Source organism: Thermobia domestica, chromosome 9 (genome assembly GCF_964235325.1).
Source record: "Thermobia domestica chromosome 9, izTheDome1.hap1.1, whole genome shotgun sequence".
In the NCBI taxonomy this organism is placed as follows: Eukaryota; Metazoa; Arthropoda; class Insecta; order Zygentoma; family Lepismatidae; genus Thermobia; species Thermobia domestica.
In genome coordinates this window covers 137915787-137936146 of record NC_137462.1, presented here as the reverse complement: position 1 = coordinate 137936146, position 20360 = coordinate 137915787, and the positions used below count along the sequence as shown (strand labels likewise).

At 34.6% G+C, this 20360-nt stretch overlaps 2 protein-coding genes across 2 annotated transcripts in view; one reads left to right on the top strand and one right to left on the bottom strand.

The window, feature by feature from the left end:
- Nucleotides 1–20360, top strand: part of rsh (Rap GTPase activating protein radish) — a 1018586-nt gene that overhangs the window by 608765 nt on the left and 389461 nt on the right. Inside the window, exon 4 of the mRNA XM_081726479.1 lies at nucleotides 1144–1324. Within this exon, the coding sequence (XP_081582605.1) occupies nucleotides 1144–1324 (181 nt within the window). The remainder of the gene's footprint in view (nucleotides 1–1143; nucleotides 1325–20360) is intronic.
- LOC145694154 (E3 ubiquitin-protein ligase SIAH1B-like) lies at nucleotides 14808–19250 on the bottom strand. The gene is made up of 2 exons (XM_081770265.1): nucleotides 19150–19250; nucleotides 14808–15923 (listed from the first exon to the last, which is right to left on the bottom strand). The coding sequence occupies exons 1-2, from the start codon at nucleotides 19156–19158 to the stop codon at nucleotides 15075–15077; spliced, it is 858 nt and encodes a 285-aa protein (XP_081626391.1). The 5' UTR covers nucleotides 19159–19250; the 3' UTR covers nucleotides 14808–15074.

The following is a 20360-nucleotide window of genomic DNA, read 5'->3' as shown; positions in this document are numbered from 1 at the left end:
CTCTGTGGAACGAAACTCTCCTGTTCTGGTTATGTTTCCGTTTATGTAATAAATGAGCATTTTACAACTGAATTTTGTGGAATTGTGATCAATCTTTTGGGCTTACACACAATATCTGTTTACAGGTATTAGTAGGAATTTCTATTTGACATACAGTGTATCAATTGTATAATGATGGCGAATAAACCTAAATCTCATATATAATTTGAATATTTATGGTAAAAGCTTGACTTAACCAATTGTCGGAAATTTCACCGCAAAAATTCCAATAGTTTAATAATATATTTTGGAGCAATGAAGATGTCCTGAAAACTTACTTTTGAGATATGTAGAAATCAACAATGCCATATTTTAGTTCCTGTGTATTTTTAAGTGGATTTAACAGAAAATGAAAAATATTTTGCGACACATTTAACTGGGTAAACATTTTATCAGTACCATTTAAATATTTTGTGTTAATCAACATTATGATATTTACTAAAGACGTTTAATGTTTTACTAAAATCCATTAAACTTTTACAGAAACCGTTTAAAAATGTAGTAAGAACACTAAACGTTATCAAAGTCATTTAGTTCATTATGTTCAAACGGTTAACTAAGGAGTAGTTTCGAATTCTGAGACTTAAAGTATTACGGCAGAAGAACGCTTATCGTAGTGCAAAGAATGCCTAGTTCATGCATGTGAGTGTGTACTGGACGCGAAGTTTTACTTGTAGCTTGTCCCTTAGTTGGGACTTATAATATGTTTCCATAATGATATTCTCTTTAAACAAGAAAGTATGACGGAGAAGCATCTGTTATGTATGAGATCACTACAGTCGATACTCCCTGAAAGATTGCGTGCCCGAGAACTACTTTGAATTTAAATTAGCATATATTTTTAGTCCATTTAAACAATAATTCATGTCTTTCAATAAGTCTAAATTGCTCTCCAACTTTCTTCAATTCATATTTTTTTCATCATCATTCGTCCATATTTACTATTCACCTTCTTTACTTCTACAGGGGGTTTGATTTCATTTCATGCCAATCAAACGCTTCAACTACTTCTAGACAGTTTACATAGTAAATATTATATCTTTTAAAAGAAATTCTTGCAATATTCAAATATCTAATGTTTGAATTTCTTTTCTTGTGTTTCAGGATACTTGTCCGTGCAATCAGCTATACAGTCCATGGTCTTATACCTGCATCGTGTGTTTTTGCGGATCGTTATAATCGCGAGGAAGTGGTTCGTTCGTTAGGGAAAGAAGTAAATTTAAATCCGCCACTGACGTTAGGACAACTTCCCGATACGCCAGAGGAGTTGTTAAAATTAGATCAGGTAAGGTGCTTTTTTAAAAAAATAGTATTGATTTGAATATTTTCGGTACTATTTACTTTTTTTTTTTAAAAAAAGTATATATGTTTTTCTATGTCTTAATTCGACAAGTTCACATATTTTCGCCTTAACACCATATCTCAGTTGACATTCATAGATAAACATTTTGGGCGCGATTTTAAATGAAGTCAAAGTTCCCATTTGGCCTTATTCTCATTTCATCTATTGATCGAAATGTGAAAGTCTTTCTTTGAGAAAAAATATGCATTGTTTTCAAGAAATATAGTAATTTTAAACGACACTTATTCCCTACTTTCAAATATATATATATATATATATATATATATATATATATATATATATATATATATTATTTCTATGTTATTCGTGGAACAGGAAAGATCAGAGCTGAAAATATTCTGAGTAATGAAGATTATATTTATTGGGTTAGCAAACCTATCATATTGGATAGACCAAGAGTTAACGATCTATTGTGAGAAATTGATCAGTGTCTAAATCTGGAATACACACATATGGCCAACCTAGTATATTAAAATACAAGTATTTCATATATATGATATTGCCTTAGAACCTGAAATTAAAGGCAAAGACAACCATTTTGTAATTTGTGGTATCTTTGGGACTGAAGCTATATTTGAGATAATTATGTCCTCTAAATGTCATTCCTTAGACCTTGAAACTAAAACAGTAATAAAAACAAAGGTAGCAAAGCACATAACTCATCTTATCGTCGAAAGTGTAATCCAAGGTAATATTTCACAGTACATTGCTTTTTTATACATATATCGAAGACACATGTACTGCTTGTGGATTGTTTGCAATAGTTGCAATGTAAATTTTGGTTTTGACTGTAATAATTGAATTTTGTATTAAGTCTATATATTATATATTATTCATTCTGTCACATATGCGTTCAACATAACAATAATTAAAATATTTACTTGACGGCAAGAGTAAAAGTGTGGTTTGAAATTACCGTATTTAAAACCATTTTAAAATCTGTATAAAGGATTTTGATAGTTAGGCAAAGAATGAATTAAGGTAAATAAAATATTCTTATCTCGGCTAAAACAGTGGATATGATTTTTGTCTGTGAATGATAGTTGATTAAAATGTTAGGCAAAATGGGAATTAAGCGAATTCGGAAGACACCATTAGATAATGTGATTAACATAGATAAAAAAGAAATATATATAACTTCACTGCAGTTTTACAGACCAAATTGAATAGAGACCTTCCGATGGTTCCATTTTTTTACCCTCGTGATATAGTTTGGTGATTCCTTTTCTAGATAATATAACACATTGAATATAATCATAAATACACAAAAATATATCTCCAATGTGCTATTTAAACTAAAATTGTTAATTATAAATCTGACTAACCTAGACAGGCTTATTCTGTAATACATTTTGCAGAACGGAACTTGAGTTTTGGTAAGTGACTTGTGTAACCTCTATAATGATGAATTAACTTTAAAACTCGTTACAATGCCACCGCAGTTTCCAATTCCATTTCACTTCTATTGTATTATTCCTGAACTGTTCCCAACACCCCTCTTCCATCATCTGTCGAAAAACAGTTGATTAAACCAGTAATCAAACGCTATATCCCTGATTTTCGTTCGTTTGAGTTGATATATATCACAGTACCTCACCTGGGAGAGCCCAGTTAATCATTGATGGATCAATCTCTGATTTTCGATTGTGCTTTTACCAGTACACAGTGTGTGTGTGTGTGTTTGAGAACAAGGCAGAATGGCTGTGTGTGTTTGGTGTGTAGAATATAAACAACAGACAGAAACGCACGTACGCAAGGTCTATACTTGTGACTTCCAGTGCTGTTACTAGAATACATTCTATCAATAACATTAAAAAAAAATCATTACTACTTAATTTAATTTACCATATTTTACTAACAGCTTACAGTATGTGAAAAATGTTTTTTTTTCTGACAGTGTGTAAAATTAAGTAATAAACGGAAAATACTTAAAATTTATATTACATCTCACTGTTGCAAAATATGACACTCTAAAATAACTATTATTTATAAGAAGTAGTCGATGAGTTCAGTTGTGCGACTCACACTGACTACCTATGATCACGTTCAGATACAAATCGTGTTCACAATCTTAAAACCATATTGTTTACTTGTTTAACACTCAAAGAGAAAGTTAAAATTAAATACAATGGTACGGCAAAGCCGATCACAAACTTGATTCAAGTCAGTAATTGTAAAGAAAAGGACGTTTAATTACGATGTAATATTTCTGTATATGATAATTATGGTTGAAAGTGTGGACGTCAAGTAACAAATTATTTATTCGATGTTCATTGTTCTCTTCTGTGAAAGGTGGAATCTGAACCTATATGGGTCATGGTGACTTAAACCAAAGGATCTGTTTGGAGGGACATCAAAAGAGATTGGAAATTGGTATATTGCATTCATTCCATATTGATCGTGTGTCATGATGCTATTGAGGAGGGAATAGAATATTCTGATTATATTGCTACAATAGCAGGTGAAACTGTAGACATAACTTCTATTTTTGAAATGGCGATTGTGTTCCGACATGCGCGGTAGGATCGTCAAATGATTTTAGACCTTTACAAATCCAAAGAGTCAGATGCATAGCTACTCGCAAGGGGGAGAGCAATTGCCCATCTCAAACCTTCAAGAGGATTCACTTCTTTGAAATTCATATCAAAAAGACATGTTTACTCACACAATATGTATTAAACTATTTATATTATCACTATAATACTATAGTATATTTTACTTTAATTAGCAAAGTCATGCCATGCGCTCTAAGATGTGTATGTATTCGCTACAGAATTTGTATGAGATCCTATTTTACCGTCTCTTATTTAAAATACTGAAGGCATTCCTGGTGACGGAGTGTGTGCACAGGAGAGAGGAGAGGAGGAAGAATTTAAATTAATGAGTGTTGCACACCCGTCTAGCTGAATCATGAGGCGCCACTGCTACCTTACTGTCCTGCAGTATGAAGGGTACTTATAATAAGCCAGCATAAAAAATATGTGTGAATGACAATAATAGAGGGAAGTTAGATATGTAACATTATCTTAAAAGTAAACAACTTTTTTGCGTGTAATATTACACTTCTCTTACTTTTATGGAACCTAACTGTATTATTAGTAAAGACAAGAAGTGTGAACGTGAAATAAAAACAAGGATAAGAATGGTGAAAGAGAATCAATATGGAAAAAGAAAAGTCTATTATACGAATCCTTAAATAAACAGTTAATACATAAATGTTTAGCGAAGAATCATTGACTTTGTGGGAAAAAACATGAGCATTACGCAAAAGCGATGATTGAAGGTTTTGGAAATGTCTGTGTAAAGAAGATTAGATAAACTTAGCTGAATTGAACGGGAAATGAATGGCGGAAGTGGTAGGAACAGTAGGGAAAAAAAAGAACAATTCAGAACTATTTTTACAAACATGCATTTTGAAACCAAATGTTTTTTTTTATTTTTTATATTAATGTTCTCTACATGGTAATGTGAATATATATTATGAAAGGCCCAATGTAAGAATCACTCTTGTTTCAGCGTACAATATGCTGAGATTTGAGAATTATCTTTGTAATATTCTGTTCAAAAATAGTTTTTTGTCTCTTCTCAAAAATGTTCTCTTTTTAGAAAAAAAAAAATTTCTCAATTTTAGATATACTAATTCAAAAGAGAAACAGAGATTTGGAATATTGACTGAGAATGAATTGTATCCTGAATCCTGAGTTAATAGAAGTGCAGTGAAGATGAAAAGAGGCAGGGGCGAAATAAGTTAGGCTTGTTGAACGGTATAAAAACATTAAGTTCTTGCGTGAAAACAAATAGATACGAATATGGTATATGATTCTTTTCTCAGTTTGCAAGAAGTGATCTGCCAATATATATATGGGAGAATGGCAAGATATGGATGATGATGATGATGATGATGATAACTTCTGGCTTAATTGCTAACGTGACAGATTCCGGGTTTGATTATCAACAGGGGTACTTGTCTCGGATAGAAACTCGAGCAGTGGTTCGAACCCTTTTTAACACTAGGTCCTGTCATATATATTCTCGGTGCCGGAAAGGGATGTTAAAGGCTAACTTATCAGTTGATCAATTGGCTGACCTTGAGCATATTTATTTTATCAAAACCATAGCCACAAAGAAATTAAATGTTAACTGAAAGCAGGGAATTCATGCTATTATTCACTTCAGACTCTTTCGTCTTCGTGACTTCTGTTCAAGAATTTGAGGCTTAAAATATTGTAATGTTTGGTACAGCAACAGTACACGGGTTGCCCTCACTTTTTTAATAATTATTATTATAAAAGACGTTATACAGTTTATACACAAGATTACAGAATAAATAATTACTCTAATAGTTCTTTTCTCTATAAGTTGGACCTCTTGCATTTTGAAGGTTTTTTAAGGTTTGTTGGTTAACAACGACCCTACCCATTGCAGCTGGATCTAAAGGAACCACTTACCCGATGTAGCTCAATAGTAAGGTAGTATTACCTGTCCGTTACGGACGGGTATAGTTAAGTCTGAACTTCTTCCCCGATGCAGCTAAGAGATAAGGTTAGAGAAATCTCTCCCGCCCAATGTAGCTTAGAGAGTTAGGCAGGATATGAGCAGTTGATAACTGATATTTTCTTCCTTGATGTGCCCGCTTTTATAGCCAGTCTTTGAAGACGACATTTGTGGACGAATTGAGAGGGTCCTCTTCGTATCTCTTCATGTCCCCTCGGTGACGGTATCTGTCGGCTGCTTGTAGGTGTTTTTGTTTATTAATATGGGTGGATATTCCAATATATATATATATATATATATATATATATATATATATATATATATATATATATATATATATATATATATATATATATATATATATATATATATATATATGAAACTATAAATGCCTGTTGTACTGTATGATAGCAAACTTGGTTTCTTACTTTGAAAGAAGAATGCAGATTGAAAGTATATGAAACCAAAATCGAGAGGCGAATACTCGGGCCATAGAGAGATCGGATGGAAAATAGCGAAAAGTTTACAACGAGAAACAGTATAATATAGATCGTTTAAGTAATATTGTTAGGGTGATTAATTTTAGGAGGCCAAATTAGGTAGACTATGTAGCCAGAATAGAAGAAAGCAGGAACACTTTTCTAACTTTAACTGGAAATCGAATCGGAAATAGATTATGAGGGAATCATAGGTGCAAATGTGAGGACAATACATCTTACAGAAATAGAATACAAAGTAAAAACTGGATTCAGTTGGCTGAGAACAGAAGTCAATGGAGAGCTTTTACGAATGCACCTTCCATAGACCATGGAGTTAGTTTAGTTAGTTAGTTAGTTAGCATTGCGATTTACCTCTGAACACGATATTTTTTCCTCCTTTTTAATTTAATTTCATGAAATTACACAGCTTGTCTTTTTTTACTAACGAAAAACTTTCTATTTCCTCTATATTTCGTTTGGAAAGAGAATGGAGTCAAATTAAGATAGGGAGGAGCACACAATGTTTTAATTTAGGTAATTCACGCAATATAATTCAACTTCTTAGCAACATAGTCAGTTGTAATTTCATTATTACGCTGCATCGCAACTAAATCCTACTTTTTATTAAATATTCGCAAACAACGTGTTCGTCACTGTTAGAAATATATGTGTCAGCGTTAGAAGTATATGTCCCAATGTTAGAAGTATATGTATCGTCTTTAGAAGTTTATGTCTCAACGTTAGAAGTATATATATTTCAACATTAGAAGCATATGTCAAGATTAGAAGTATATGTTTCAATGTTAGAAGTATACTTGTCAGCATATGAAGTATATGTCCTAACGTCAGAAGTATGATTCAACTTTAGAAGTATGTGTCTCAACGTCAGAAGTATGTATATTTCAACGTTAGAAGCATATGTGTCAATGTTAGAAGAAGACAAACAATATCAGATACAATCTGCTACTTTAGCAATGTATACAGACACAGTACATTAATAAACAAATAATCTGTTCCAGCATAATCAAAACTGTCAATTATTATTGCTAAGAAACGACAAATTTTTAGCGTCATAAAAATTCGTTTTCCACGATTTTATCGGAAACTACGCATGACTATCATCAAGCATGTCATTTTATTCATCTTCATGCTATCTATTGATTTTGATGTAGTTGTCGTTGAAATTCCAAATAGATGTATTTCAAAAATTGCTATTGAGCTAACATCAAACCAAACCATTTGGCGTCACAGCCCTTTTGTGGGCCCGAATCACCCCAACGCCATCTATCAGCGACTACCACAGCTAGCGCGCTGCGTCGCCCTGTCTTGAATAGACATAACAGCAGGAGCGTCCTACACCTAGTGACCGTCACGTGTTTTATTCACGTGACTCCCCCAGTTTGCCTCACGACGCTAAATGGACGCCAAAAAATTGGAAAGCACCGACCGAGAATCGAATCCGGAATCACGCGAAGGACCTGAATCCAACGCTATAACCATTGAGCTAACACCGGTACCTTACATGATTTTACGAGATCTACCAATCGCTGTAAAAATTTCATAGGCGAAACGGAGGCTTCATTTCTGGGATGTTGTGTTGATGAGAAGGTGGAACTCAGGGTGAAAGCAGATTTGGCGCATCACTAAAAAGCGTAAGTTGAGATAATGAAAATAATGAAATGTGAAACATGTGTATTGATTATTCCAGTGACGGCATGTCCAATTTTTGGACAGCATTGCAATTAAACAAAAATCGAACTCCAAGAGTTAATAAATAATTTTGGGCCTACAAAAAATTACACTCCAAGAGTTAATCATAATTTTGAGCTAACAAACAAATTAAACTCCAAGAGTAAATCATAATTTTGGGTTGTATCTTATTCCCCGTACTGTGTTTTGTCAACATAGTGGGCCATAGTGAAAAACTTGATATGAGGATACACATTAGTATGAGTTTAATCTTAACAATTGGTGTGGTTATTGAAAACAACAGTTTCCAGATCTACAAAAAATAGTTTCTTCTGGTATTACGTCTAAAACTATGCACCACGAGGATTTACAGTTACCTATCATATTTTGTTACCTTCATGCGATCTACCAATTGCTATATCTCTCATGCCCGGAATTTTTTCTCTTTATGTGCTAATAATATTTGCAGAAAATTAATTTTACAAACTCAATAAGCCTCTGTATATGAAAATACGACAAGTGTGTGTGTGTGTGTTTCTTTTTATTATTATTATTATTATTTTAACGTCCCATGATTATGTGCCGAGGCTAAGGAGCACGGTGATGGTAAAATGGATGAAAATGGTGGAATATGTATTGTGGTATGTAATATCTTGTAAAATTTGCATGAACTTACCAAATTAAAGTTGATAGATATTGAGTTTGTAGGCGTTTCCTTTGTTTAAAAAAAAAGATGAAAAAAAGTTAAAAAGGTCTATTTCATCATCCTTACTTCACTGGTTATTTAACTTCCCTTCCAAATGTAATCGTTACGGAGCAAATTTTGAGTGCTTCCAGTTGTTGAGCAAAAATACGGATAAGGGGAGGGAATGACGGTATGAAGAAGAAAGAACCTAACCGAAATGGAAGTTGTTACTTAGAAATCTTGAACGGAAATGATTTTATTGTGTGTGTGCTTTTTTTTATTATTAAATGAAGCATACGAAGGAAGAGAAGAAACTGCTCGATACGGTAACATTTACGGAACCCAAAGAAATGAAACGCCATTTTAGATTTCTCTCGATTTACGCTATTTCCATTAATTAGAACTAGTAGGTAAATCACTCTTAACGTTATGTGCGTTATTGTTAGGGAGTATGTGTGTCGCTTTTAGAACTGCGTTAAAGTGAAGGGAAATCAAACAATACTAGATAAAATTTATTACCAAACACTGTATATTTTTCATGTGTAGTTCACAAATAAATAATCTATTTCTAGCGGAATAAAACTTTTCACCTGTATGGCGGTGGCAACAAACACCAAACTTTTTAATACTTGCAAAAATAATCCTTTTTTGTCGAGTACTAACTCAATATCCTATGGTACCCGAAGATTCAATACCGCCTTTACAAAAGCTTTTCCTTGATTTCTGTCCTTAACCAGTTGAATCCGGTTTCTACTTTGTATTTCTATTTCTGCGAGATCCATCTTAATATTGTCCTCCCATCTGCGGCTATGTCTTCCTTATGATAGTTTTACAATTGGATTTCCAGATAAAACTTTGAAAGCGTTCCTACTTCCTTCCATTCCGGCTACATGACTGGGTTTACCTGACCTTGCTAGACTTGATGACCTTAACAAATGTATGATAAATGGTATAAATTATGTACGTAATTCCTCGTTATGAAGTTTCCGCTATTCCCCATTCCCGTTCCTCTTTAGTCCGAATATTCGTCTAAGGATTTTATTCAAAAATACTTTCAGTCTACGTTCCTCTCTGAGTAAGCGACCATGTTTCGCAATCATACAGGATAACAGGCATGATTATCATTTTATATATTTTAAGCTTCAAATTTCTCGAAAAAATTCCCAACAACAAAAGATTTTGAACTGAATAATAACACGGATTTCCTGCTTTCATTAACTTGTACGTGGATATTTGAAAGTATCCACTTTGTCGAAAGTATTATTTGATCCTTTGGAGCATCCATAGTTTGCAGTATTATGATCCCGGTTGTTTAGTTTTATCTACATTTACTTCAAAACCCATGCCGCTGCAAGCATTTAATATGATCTCTGCATTTCTTTCTATTGTTCTCATATCATCCCCTATTATATTTATATCACCGGCATACGTCATAACTTTGCATACCATTCAGCTCTGCTATCATTGGTTTTCCTTATAGCATACTCCAGAACAAAGTTGAATAATAACTTGAACAATAACAGCGACAACACATCTCGAATACTGCGCATCAAAATTTATTTCGAAATATATGTCACTTTGTTTATCTCGATGTAATCTATGAATTGATATGTTTCTCTTCTTTGGACATTTTTTAAACAATAATAATATAGCAGAATTATTAGTATTTGTATATTACACAACATTAAACGTTCCAAAATTATAGTTGAAGCTCCCTCGAGGCTATAAGGTTAGCGTACGCATCTTCTGCACAGAAGATCCCGGTTCGATACCCAGCGGGAGCTTGTGTGGTTTGGAATCCAAGTTAAACTATAGATTCACGTCTTAATGTTAAAAAGGACTCAAAAGTCCAAAATGAGCTCCTTCGTGGCTAAACGGTTAGCGTGCGCGCTTTTGGCGTGGCAGATCCAGGTTCGATTCCCGGCGGGAGCTCCTGTAGTTCCGATTCCACCTAATCAGTAGGTCCACGTCTCATATAGCCTCGCTGCTGAAAGGGACGTTAAACTCAAAATCAAAATCAAATCAAATCAAAAGTCCAAAATAATACAATCCAAATTATAGACATTGTAAATCGTAACACAATATAATAATAATAATAATAATAATAATAATAATAATAATAATAATAATAATAATAATAATAATAGGACAAACAAAATAATGCACATACATATCGTCCCTCTCGAGACAAAGGGGTGTATCTCATTTTTCAATTTTTCCAGGAGGCAAGTTTAAAGATATCATAAGTTTATTTTATCGTGTTCTGTCAAAATTTAATTTGATCTCGTAAGTTACATACCTGACACGAAGGATATCGAACTAAATTTTAAAAGAAGACGATAGAATAAACCATGAAAAAACGTTTACACTTGTCTCTTGGTAAAGTTAAAAAAATTACATACGCCCTTTTGTATCGAGAGGGACTATATATATATATACCAGTATACATAATAGTAAAACGTTACTACCATTGTAATCTTACGAAATTTGATAAGTTTAGCAATTTTTTTAAAGTTCATATTTCGCATCACAGAGCAGGTCTTACATTACGAACATAGATAGTAGAATTATCATAATTTTTACACTTTTAATGCAGATGAATATTAGAGATGCGCACGAGACAAGATTTGAGGCTGTCTTGTCTCGAAAATGTGCTGTAAAAGTGTATATTTTTCTATTGGAAGAGCTGTGTCTCGACTCGAATTTTCTCAGGAAAATTCTGTCTCGACTCGACTCGTGCGCATCCCTAATGAATATTTGTGAATGCTGTTTCGTGTAGCTGGTGGATAGAAAATATTTGTGCGTCAGGAATTTTGAAGTGGTGAATAAAGGTATATATATTCTCTCCAGTAAATAAAAGTAGTTGATTTGTAATTTAAGCAGTCTCATGAGAAAGGCGTAACTATTTTTTATTCATCTATTGTTCAGCATGGTTAAATTAAGTCTTCAATATAGACTTACATGTGTAGTTGATCCTATGATACTCAGTACTGTTTTTTTTTTGGGGGGGGTAGGGGAAGGTATTTTATGAAAACTTTTTGGATATGTTCTACTTGCTTTTCTTTAGTAGAATGAAAGTGGACCATGCACCACGTACTTCAATACTCGAGAATAGATCTAACAAGAGTAGAATATAAATTAGTGCCTGGGGATTTGGAAACTTGAAAAAAGAAGATAATTTGGATCAGGAATTTAAAAACTACATGCAAGAAATTTCAGATCCTCGTTAATGAATGGTTAATATTTTCGTCTTTCGTGCGGAAGATCCAGGTTTGACTCGCATTAAAACTGCTATGGTTTTATATTTCACGTGGACCTGTAGATCTATGTCTTTAATTAACTCACAAGGGACGTATGCGAACCGTGACAGCTAGATATGAATGAAAATTAGTACTCCGACTAACTGTGAATCGCTAATCATCGTGGTGATAGTCACTCGGTACGGAAACGCATTGTTTACCCGCTATGTATAATATATGTACCAAGCAGTGACCGGTGAGACTGTACAGAGTTATACCCCAAAAAGGCCGGGAAAAGTGGAAAATGAAAAAGCGGAAAAAGATGAAAATGTATGCAAGGAACCTGATACCTACGGGGGGGACACGTGAACAGTTTAACATCCATGGAGGATTTTATGCAATGTTACAGCCCCAAGACAGTTTGTTTTATAGCTCTCGTCAACCGTTCGAGATATCGATTCCACACAAACGCCATTTGAATTGCTGCGCTACAGGAAGACTTGCTATTCACTTTTCCGCATTATGTCACATGGGAGTACTTCTTTCTACGGCTACTCTAAAATATGCCCTTTTGGGGTGAGGGAAGGTGAATCCTGTATCGAGCCTCTGAGTCACTGGATGTTGTGCATGCTGTAGTTTACTTTCTATTGTACATTTCTTCCTACTTCAGTCTTGTTGTAGTTGTACATTTGTTCATTTCTCTGTACGGACCCCATAATTTATCAATTTTAAATCCTCATATCTCCCTTATTTGGCAACACTGATAATTATACATGATGATGAGCATAACCCACCTTTTGCTTATTTTCTTTCGTTTTATGTCAATTGTTTTAATGCCATAAAATAGTATACGTTCTATTTGAAAAACTATAAGTTCATGTTGGAATGGCAACACTGCTTGTGTGATAGTACTGTCATGTTTTTGGTAACGTACCCCTTCCCGTAGGTATCAGGTTACTTGCATACATTTCTCATTTTCTGCGTTTCTCCAGCGTTTTTGGGATATAACTATGCACAGCATCACCGGTCACTGTTTGGTATATATATTATACATTGCGGGTAAACAAGGCATTTCCGCACCGAATGATTATCACCACGATGATTAGCGATCCACAATTAGTTGGAGTACCAATTTTCATAAATATCTAGCTGTCACTTTTCGCACACGTCCCTTGTCAGTGCTGAATACATTGAACCGTACATCGAAAGGAATAAAATTTCCAACCAACTTCTCATAATTCTTCTAGCATAAAACTAACAAATGTTCAACTGTTATGTTAATACAGACAAGGTTTTGTGAAGTGTATGATCCAGGCTGTACATAGGCCAATAGGCTTCCATAGAGATGACTTTGAAGACTTCACTCACACATAAGAATTCACAACAGTCCACCCTTCCATCATTAATTGTGTTACATGCGACGATTACCGATAGTGCACTTTCCAATAAAGATTACTTCTCTACAGAAGAAGATAGAATATATTCTACACCTGTGGGATGCTTTCCAGAGACGGGAAACTATGCACCTTACACCTATGGACTATGCGCACCTTACAAGGTGAAAGATGATGTTTTGGAAGTCCAAAGACACAGTAGTCCATTGAGTAGACATCGGGACTATTCACTGGAATACCGATGAAGGAAATACCACGAATCCTGGCCCCTGCTTCCATTTGTAGAATGCCAGCGACGACTGGCCGCGTGACAACCTACCTGATTGGTGTCGGTATCCATGGTATCCATAAATTATGGGTATGTCGCTGTTAAAATCATCAAAAAATGTTACCAACAATACGCAGCTTTGATTTGCGTATTGTTGGGATCGTAACATAGCTAACATTTTACCTTTAACAAAAAATATAGTTACAATCAAAAATCACGTAGATGCAAGGGTGATCGAAATTACTTCATCCTTTCGCACCGACATTTTATGCGTAATGGCACGAATCTTTCCAAATTGGTCAGATATATCTACATCTCTCAGTGGTAACTACAAACTTTTACCGATCTTCTGTCAGGTGACTCTCCGCTCCTGTACTTTTCTGCAGTTGTTTTTTCATTTCATCATATGGCTGACTTTCAGTGCATAGGCATTCACTTTAACCTCGAGACGTAACCTTTCTGAATGACATATTGAATAGTTTGTTGGTACAAATGGAACTGGGTGACCATAGTTATGTTGATGGAATCTCCGATGCCATCAGTGTCGTATTTCAGCGCAAAAACGATTATGTCCGTTTCACTGAGATTCGTTTCCGATGTGGGTTAGTCGGTGGAAGTGAATTCAGGGGAGAGCGCGCTTCATATCGTTGCACTATGGCATTCACAGTGTAGTTTCCGAAAGAAATAGTGTTTATGGAACTATTTAACTACACTGGGAGATCTGAAGTATACATTACACAGTGCTCCAAGAAGTATCTTTCGATTCACTTTCGGCGGAAATAGTATTCGCTAAATACGATTATTTTACTAATCTTAGGATACTACATCACTGGTACAACTTTCTCATTTCTGTGCTGCGCTTGTGACGTACTCTATTCTTACATGTGTATCTGAGGCTATTTGTAAATTTGAAATTGTTGAGTGGCCTGGATAGATAGAAATTTTTATTTTTCTATTTTGAATGAGTATTCCTAATGAAGTATTCAAGTTCAGCTCTATCAAGTTTAAAATCAATAAGAGAACGCGAAGAAATAAATAAAGAGTCATATATCCTAATTCTGCGTTAATGCTATTTTACAAGTAAAGAAACAATTAGAACTTCTCACATTTTATAATCATGATCCAGAATTGAATAGAATCAAAGTTCTATATAGTATAACAAATAGGTTTCCTATGAATAATATTTCCATTAAAATTACTTTGTAAGTCTTTTAGCACTTAGTAGTCATTAATTACAGTACAATAATTCAACATAAATAATAAAGAACGAATCAAGATTGATGTTCTTTTATATAAATTTCAGATTATTTTAACTCATCTGTGGTGATTTTGCAAACAGCGTGACAGATGGCGACATACATTGTTTTCTTTCTTTCTATGATATAACTGCTTGCGTACGATACTTTTTTCCCCTTTGAATTAGGCTATTCCTTCTCTTGCTTAATTTCAGCACAGACTCCTGCAATTTCCATAGCAGGTTCAACAATAAAATCCACCAAAACATATAAGTTCCGATGAGAGACAGGTGAACTCAGAGCGATGTATTTGATGTGGCTGATTTGGAAAATACAACTGTTGCTCCGTGGATAGTACATCATGTGTTTGTCCAATATTGATGTGACAGGCCCTGTGAAACAAATGGCTGATACATGTGGTTGGCCGTGTATCGAAATTTTAGCTTTAAACCGTCTACTTTCTTCTCTAGTTCCGTACAGAGCAACACTGCAGCCAAACTTACCGTTACGTACAAAACTAGTCAGTAGAAATACTTTTTGATAGGCTGTGATGGCATCGAAACTTTTAAAATTATCTTTATCGATGTTTACTTTCATACGAAATTGTGATTGTCTTTGCGAAGAATAGCCATCGTGTCTCAACGCTAAATGGTTTTCGATATCCAAACTATTTGAATTTAGCTGGATTAAACAGTTTTCAAACATGCACGGATATGGTTGGTGAGGACAATCAAATTCGTGTAATACTCGCAAATCTCGCGGCAATGCAACTTGACAACCATCACAATCATATTGGCACTTTAACGGCAACACTGTTGATAATCTCTCTACACCCAAATTCCTTGTCTTGCTAAAGTGACCTCTGCACACAGGACACCATTCAACTCTGAGCTGGCATTGTTTGCAGATGATGTGCCCCTTGTGGCATTCAAAGATGGGAGGCGATAAGCTTTTCCAACACACTGGGCATCGTAATACTTGAGTCAAGTCCGTGATCAATTTTTCGTTTGTTGTTGAACACCTCCATGGAATGACATGCTAAAAATGAAGGGAAGAAATAAAATTTGTTTTTATCTCAAGCTATTCTACTGAAATTAATATTTAGTATTGAACATCATGAAAATTTCAATAGATTACAATAGTGAAATTGATTCGAGGACTCACTCAACCCTCATTTTAATGGGCTATAAGGAACTAATAACATCCTGTCCGATCTGGCAGTGTAAAATACTTGTCACCACCAATGTAAAAATACCACTAAGTATATACTAATGCTGTAAATTCAATATTTTTAGTCTAACATCAGGACTTTTTGAAACTGAGTCGGCGCTCCAGATTTTCTGCCCGCTGCTTAAGAAATCAAGGTCCATAAGACTGAGAGATAAGAGTATTAACAACAATTTTCCAAATATTTATTAAGGCTTAATTTTAGAACGAATCGTATTGGTAAACGTAATTTTGCTTGCAAAGGAAGTAGGCAAAACAGCAAATTTACAATATGCTATATCATAGTATATTGCTGGTGTTTTATAATAGTTTTTCGGGTATTGAAGAGAGATTTCCCATCATCCCACCTCATTTACAAACTCCATTGATTTACTTAAAACTCTGGCTTCTTACTTGTTATTAATAATTAACTAATTATGTCACAATTCAGTTCAGTTCCTTTAGGGGAAAAAATACTCAACTATTAAATCCGCACACAATGAAAGCGAGTGAAATACTTTTCTTACGTTCGAGGGTGCTTTCACTCGTTTACCCTAGATCAGTTTCATGCATAAGCTATAAGGACGATTCTTAAGATTCAAAGAAGACACGAACCTTGCTTCATGCAAATCGGATAATTTACAAGAAAATTATCGCGGGAAGATATGCTCAATTAATAGTAGAAGTGCCATTTTACTGAGTAGAACCATAAATGTGGCCAATGAAGGTTCAGCACCTGAAGTTGAATTGAAAGCTGAGGATTGATGCTGTGCGGAATGTCTCAGGTTTCAGAGACTTTCAGCGTGAGCAATAACATATCCTTATGCATGGAAAGGCTGAGTCCCGTTTCAATTTAAAAAAAAAAAAGACAAAAAAAAGTGGAAAAATCAAGACCGCTGCACACAACTTTGTATAAGTAACTATTTAAGTAATAATTCCTTTATTTCATTTTATTTCTAATTAAATTTTACTCGTGATTTGGACTCTGACGTTCTAAGAAATAGATCAAGTGGTTCGAGCAATAACATTTGATTCCTTGTTATATCACATGGCGGTGTTGTGGTCTATGGACTTCCGTCAACAAGATGGGATAATAACCTCAGAAGATTTGCACTAGATACCTTGAACTTCGCTTAGAATGTTATTTTAATACCATTCGGGGAAATGTGATTTTTTTAAAAATTTGTTTCCTTAAATACTTACGCAATCAGTGTTGTCTCAAAACGTCTCTGTTATTTTCATTTCTTTTAATTTTCATTGAGTCACTCTGTGGGTCTTCTGTATGTATCAAATAATGAATTATTTCTTCTGTAACTGATAATGAACTTGGAGTGAAAAAAAAAGAAATGTTAATGTTTTCCAACTTTTTAATTAAAAAGAAACTTCGTTGCGATCTTACCTTAAGTAATGACCGGAGTGGGGATCTTACCGGAGTGGGGAAAATTTGAATATTTAACAAAATTTCTTCCTTTACCCGTTTTTAAGTGGATTTTTTTTGAAAGTATTATGACACGTGCTCGCCTATTTTTATTTACAAGTTTATATACTGAATTTTTCACTTAAGCACAATTTAAGCGAGTTCTCCCATTTGGACATATTCTGAATAAAGGATTGCAAAGTTGAATGTTAAAGAAATTGCACTTCCCCCCTTTTTCTCAGGGAAATAATTTTCATAAACGCAGAAACAATCATTATTAAAAATTTATATTCCAAAGTTGCACACCACCAAGTTAAGGAGGTATTTCCCATTGGGCATTTTCTGCATAAAGGAAAGGAAGTTAATATGAGTGAAATTTGAAGGCAGAAATTGCCGCATACCCTCTTAGAAACGCAATTTTAGAAAACGCTAAAAAAAAAAAAACATGTTTTCAGTTATTTTCTAATGAAGACTTTAGACTATATTCAGAGATTAATTTTCCTAACTTCAAGATTCCTAAGAAACTTTAATCGTGGAAAAACAAACTACTTTACTTCAACTAAGGAAAGGTATTTCAAACAAAACCTTTCTTAGGGCCACTGTGGCTCAGTGGTAGAGCGTTCACCTCTGGTGCTTGGGGTCCCGGGTTCGATCCCATCCCCACACATGTGCGTGGGTTTCCTCGGGGTTCTTTCATTTCCTCCCACTTTCTTTATTCCACCATTTTCATTCATTTCTCATCATCACCGTCTCCTATAGCCTAACCGGCATAACCGGTGGGATGTAAAACTCAAAGATTTCATTTCATTTCAAAACCTTTCTTAATCCTTGCTTTAGTGAATTCTATTTAAATTTCACTTTTCAGGCAATAGTAGAATGACCTGGATGTTGATAAATAAATACCTGAACTGTCTACTCGATGGAAGAATGAGGGGTAAAATTTATGGAAATAAATAATATGTAGGCAACCCAAAAATATTTTCAGTTTAAGCTGAATACTTTTAAGATCTTTCAGAATTATTTTGCATTAACCTTATCCTTCCCGTGCGAAGAACGGCCATGTCAGCTAGCCCAGAAAATCGATAGGGGCAATGTCAAAGGTGTTGTTTGTCGGTATCAGTGCTGGATTTACGTATAAGCTAAACGAGCTATAGCTTAGGGCCCCACTCTCTTGGGGGCCCCAAAAATTTAAGAAAAAACTGGAGTGATTTTCAAAATATCCAATATATATATATCTTACATTTGCAAAATATAAGAAAAATAATTAAAATAAAATCTACATATAACAACAGTGCCACTTGTTGTGTAGATTCCTAAGATGTAAGTAATGGGGCCTCTTCTGCTAGCCTCCTTTCTAAAATATCACGTTTTTTTTTCATTTGTGTATAGAGGGACCTACGTTCATCTCGATACTTAAAGGGCCCCACAACCTTCAATAGCTTAGGGCCCCATCAAACCCAAATCCTACTCTGGTCGTTACATACAGTATTTAACGCATTTTTTTTTTCTCTTTTACTCTCAAAGATGTTTCGAGCACTTCTGCTAGTAAGTAATAAATCTTTTCAAATATATTTAGAAAATTCAACTCATAGTACTACAGATATAGTAAGTTTTTTATGTATATGAAAACCGACTTCTTACCTCACCCATTTCCAAAAGAGATCAAGTGGCCTTCAAAGAATACTTAAGAAAATTGAAAATAAAATATAAAACTGTTGGCAAGGAACAAAAACGATTGTTGCAACTATGGAATGAAGTGTAGTGTTAGATATGTTTTGTTGTTTCTTTTTTTTTTTTAATGGTACATTTTTCTGACACAATGCATGTTGTGTTTCTTCGGTTTCCGGTATACGATTATGGGTCTCTTCGGAAGTAATATTTCTATTGTGTGCTGTAATTTGGTTGATCTATCATTTATACAGGGTGCAAAATTTGCGGTTCCCTGGTCGCCATTGACGACTAGAAATTTAGAGGTGACGACCAGTATTCAGGAGGAATGATTTCTGCCTAAACTCACAGGGCTGCGCAGTTTTCGTTTCGCTCGAAAATAATTATGATTTATAAATAAATGTGATTTGTTCTTCATTAGTAAGATTTATATTATTAGCAATACGGAAAGAGGATCGCACAGTTCTATCTTGATTTGCTGCATGAAATGTCACTATATTTTGCTTTGGATACGTGGTGACTCTAGTCACCAATAGAAATTTTGTGGGTAATAAAAAACGCTGAAATAGGCCTCTAACCAACGAAGGAGCCCCAGTCTGTAAGAGCCTTCTCAACGAAACGCAAATAATAAAACAAGTAGGCCTATTTATAACAGCTATGCCAACTATCGCAAAATACTGTAAAACAAAATTTGCGTTACATAGACGCAAACTGCTATGGAACGAGGCTAAAGATGTCCGAGACTATTTTCAGCGACCCCCAAAACGCACTGACATTACTCGTATAACTGCCCTTTACCTTTCGCGCACGCCCAAGAAACCGATTACTCTGTAGGCAACTGGTGCTACCTTTCGTACGGTGTGGTTGGAGGTGGTGCGAAGGAGAATGCACTCATAACTACACAACTCTTCCTACAGTAAGCAACTAGAGAGTGGTTTCTGCTGCGTTGTCAAAACGAAGATATCTTAAGGAAGCGAGACAGAATCTGTGCAAAGAAGCTAGTGGATGTTCCTAAATACATACAGTTCTTAGAAACATATCATTGAAAGAAGGTACTGAAGTATAAAATTATCAATATAAATTGCTGGTAGGCCCGGTAGCCTACAAAATACGCCACTGTAGTTTTCAAAGTTGGCAATAAAGGAGGAAGCATTTAGTACGTCTTTTACTTCCACTATCACGCT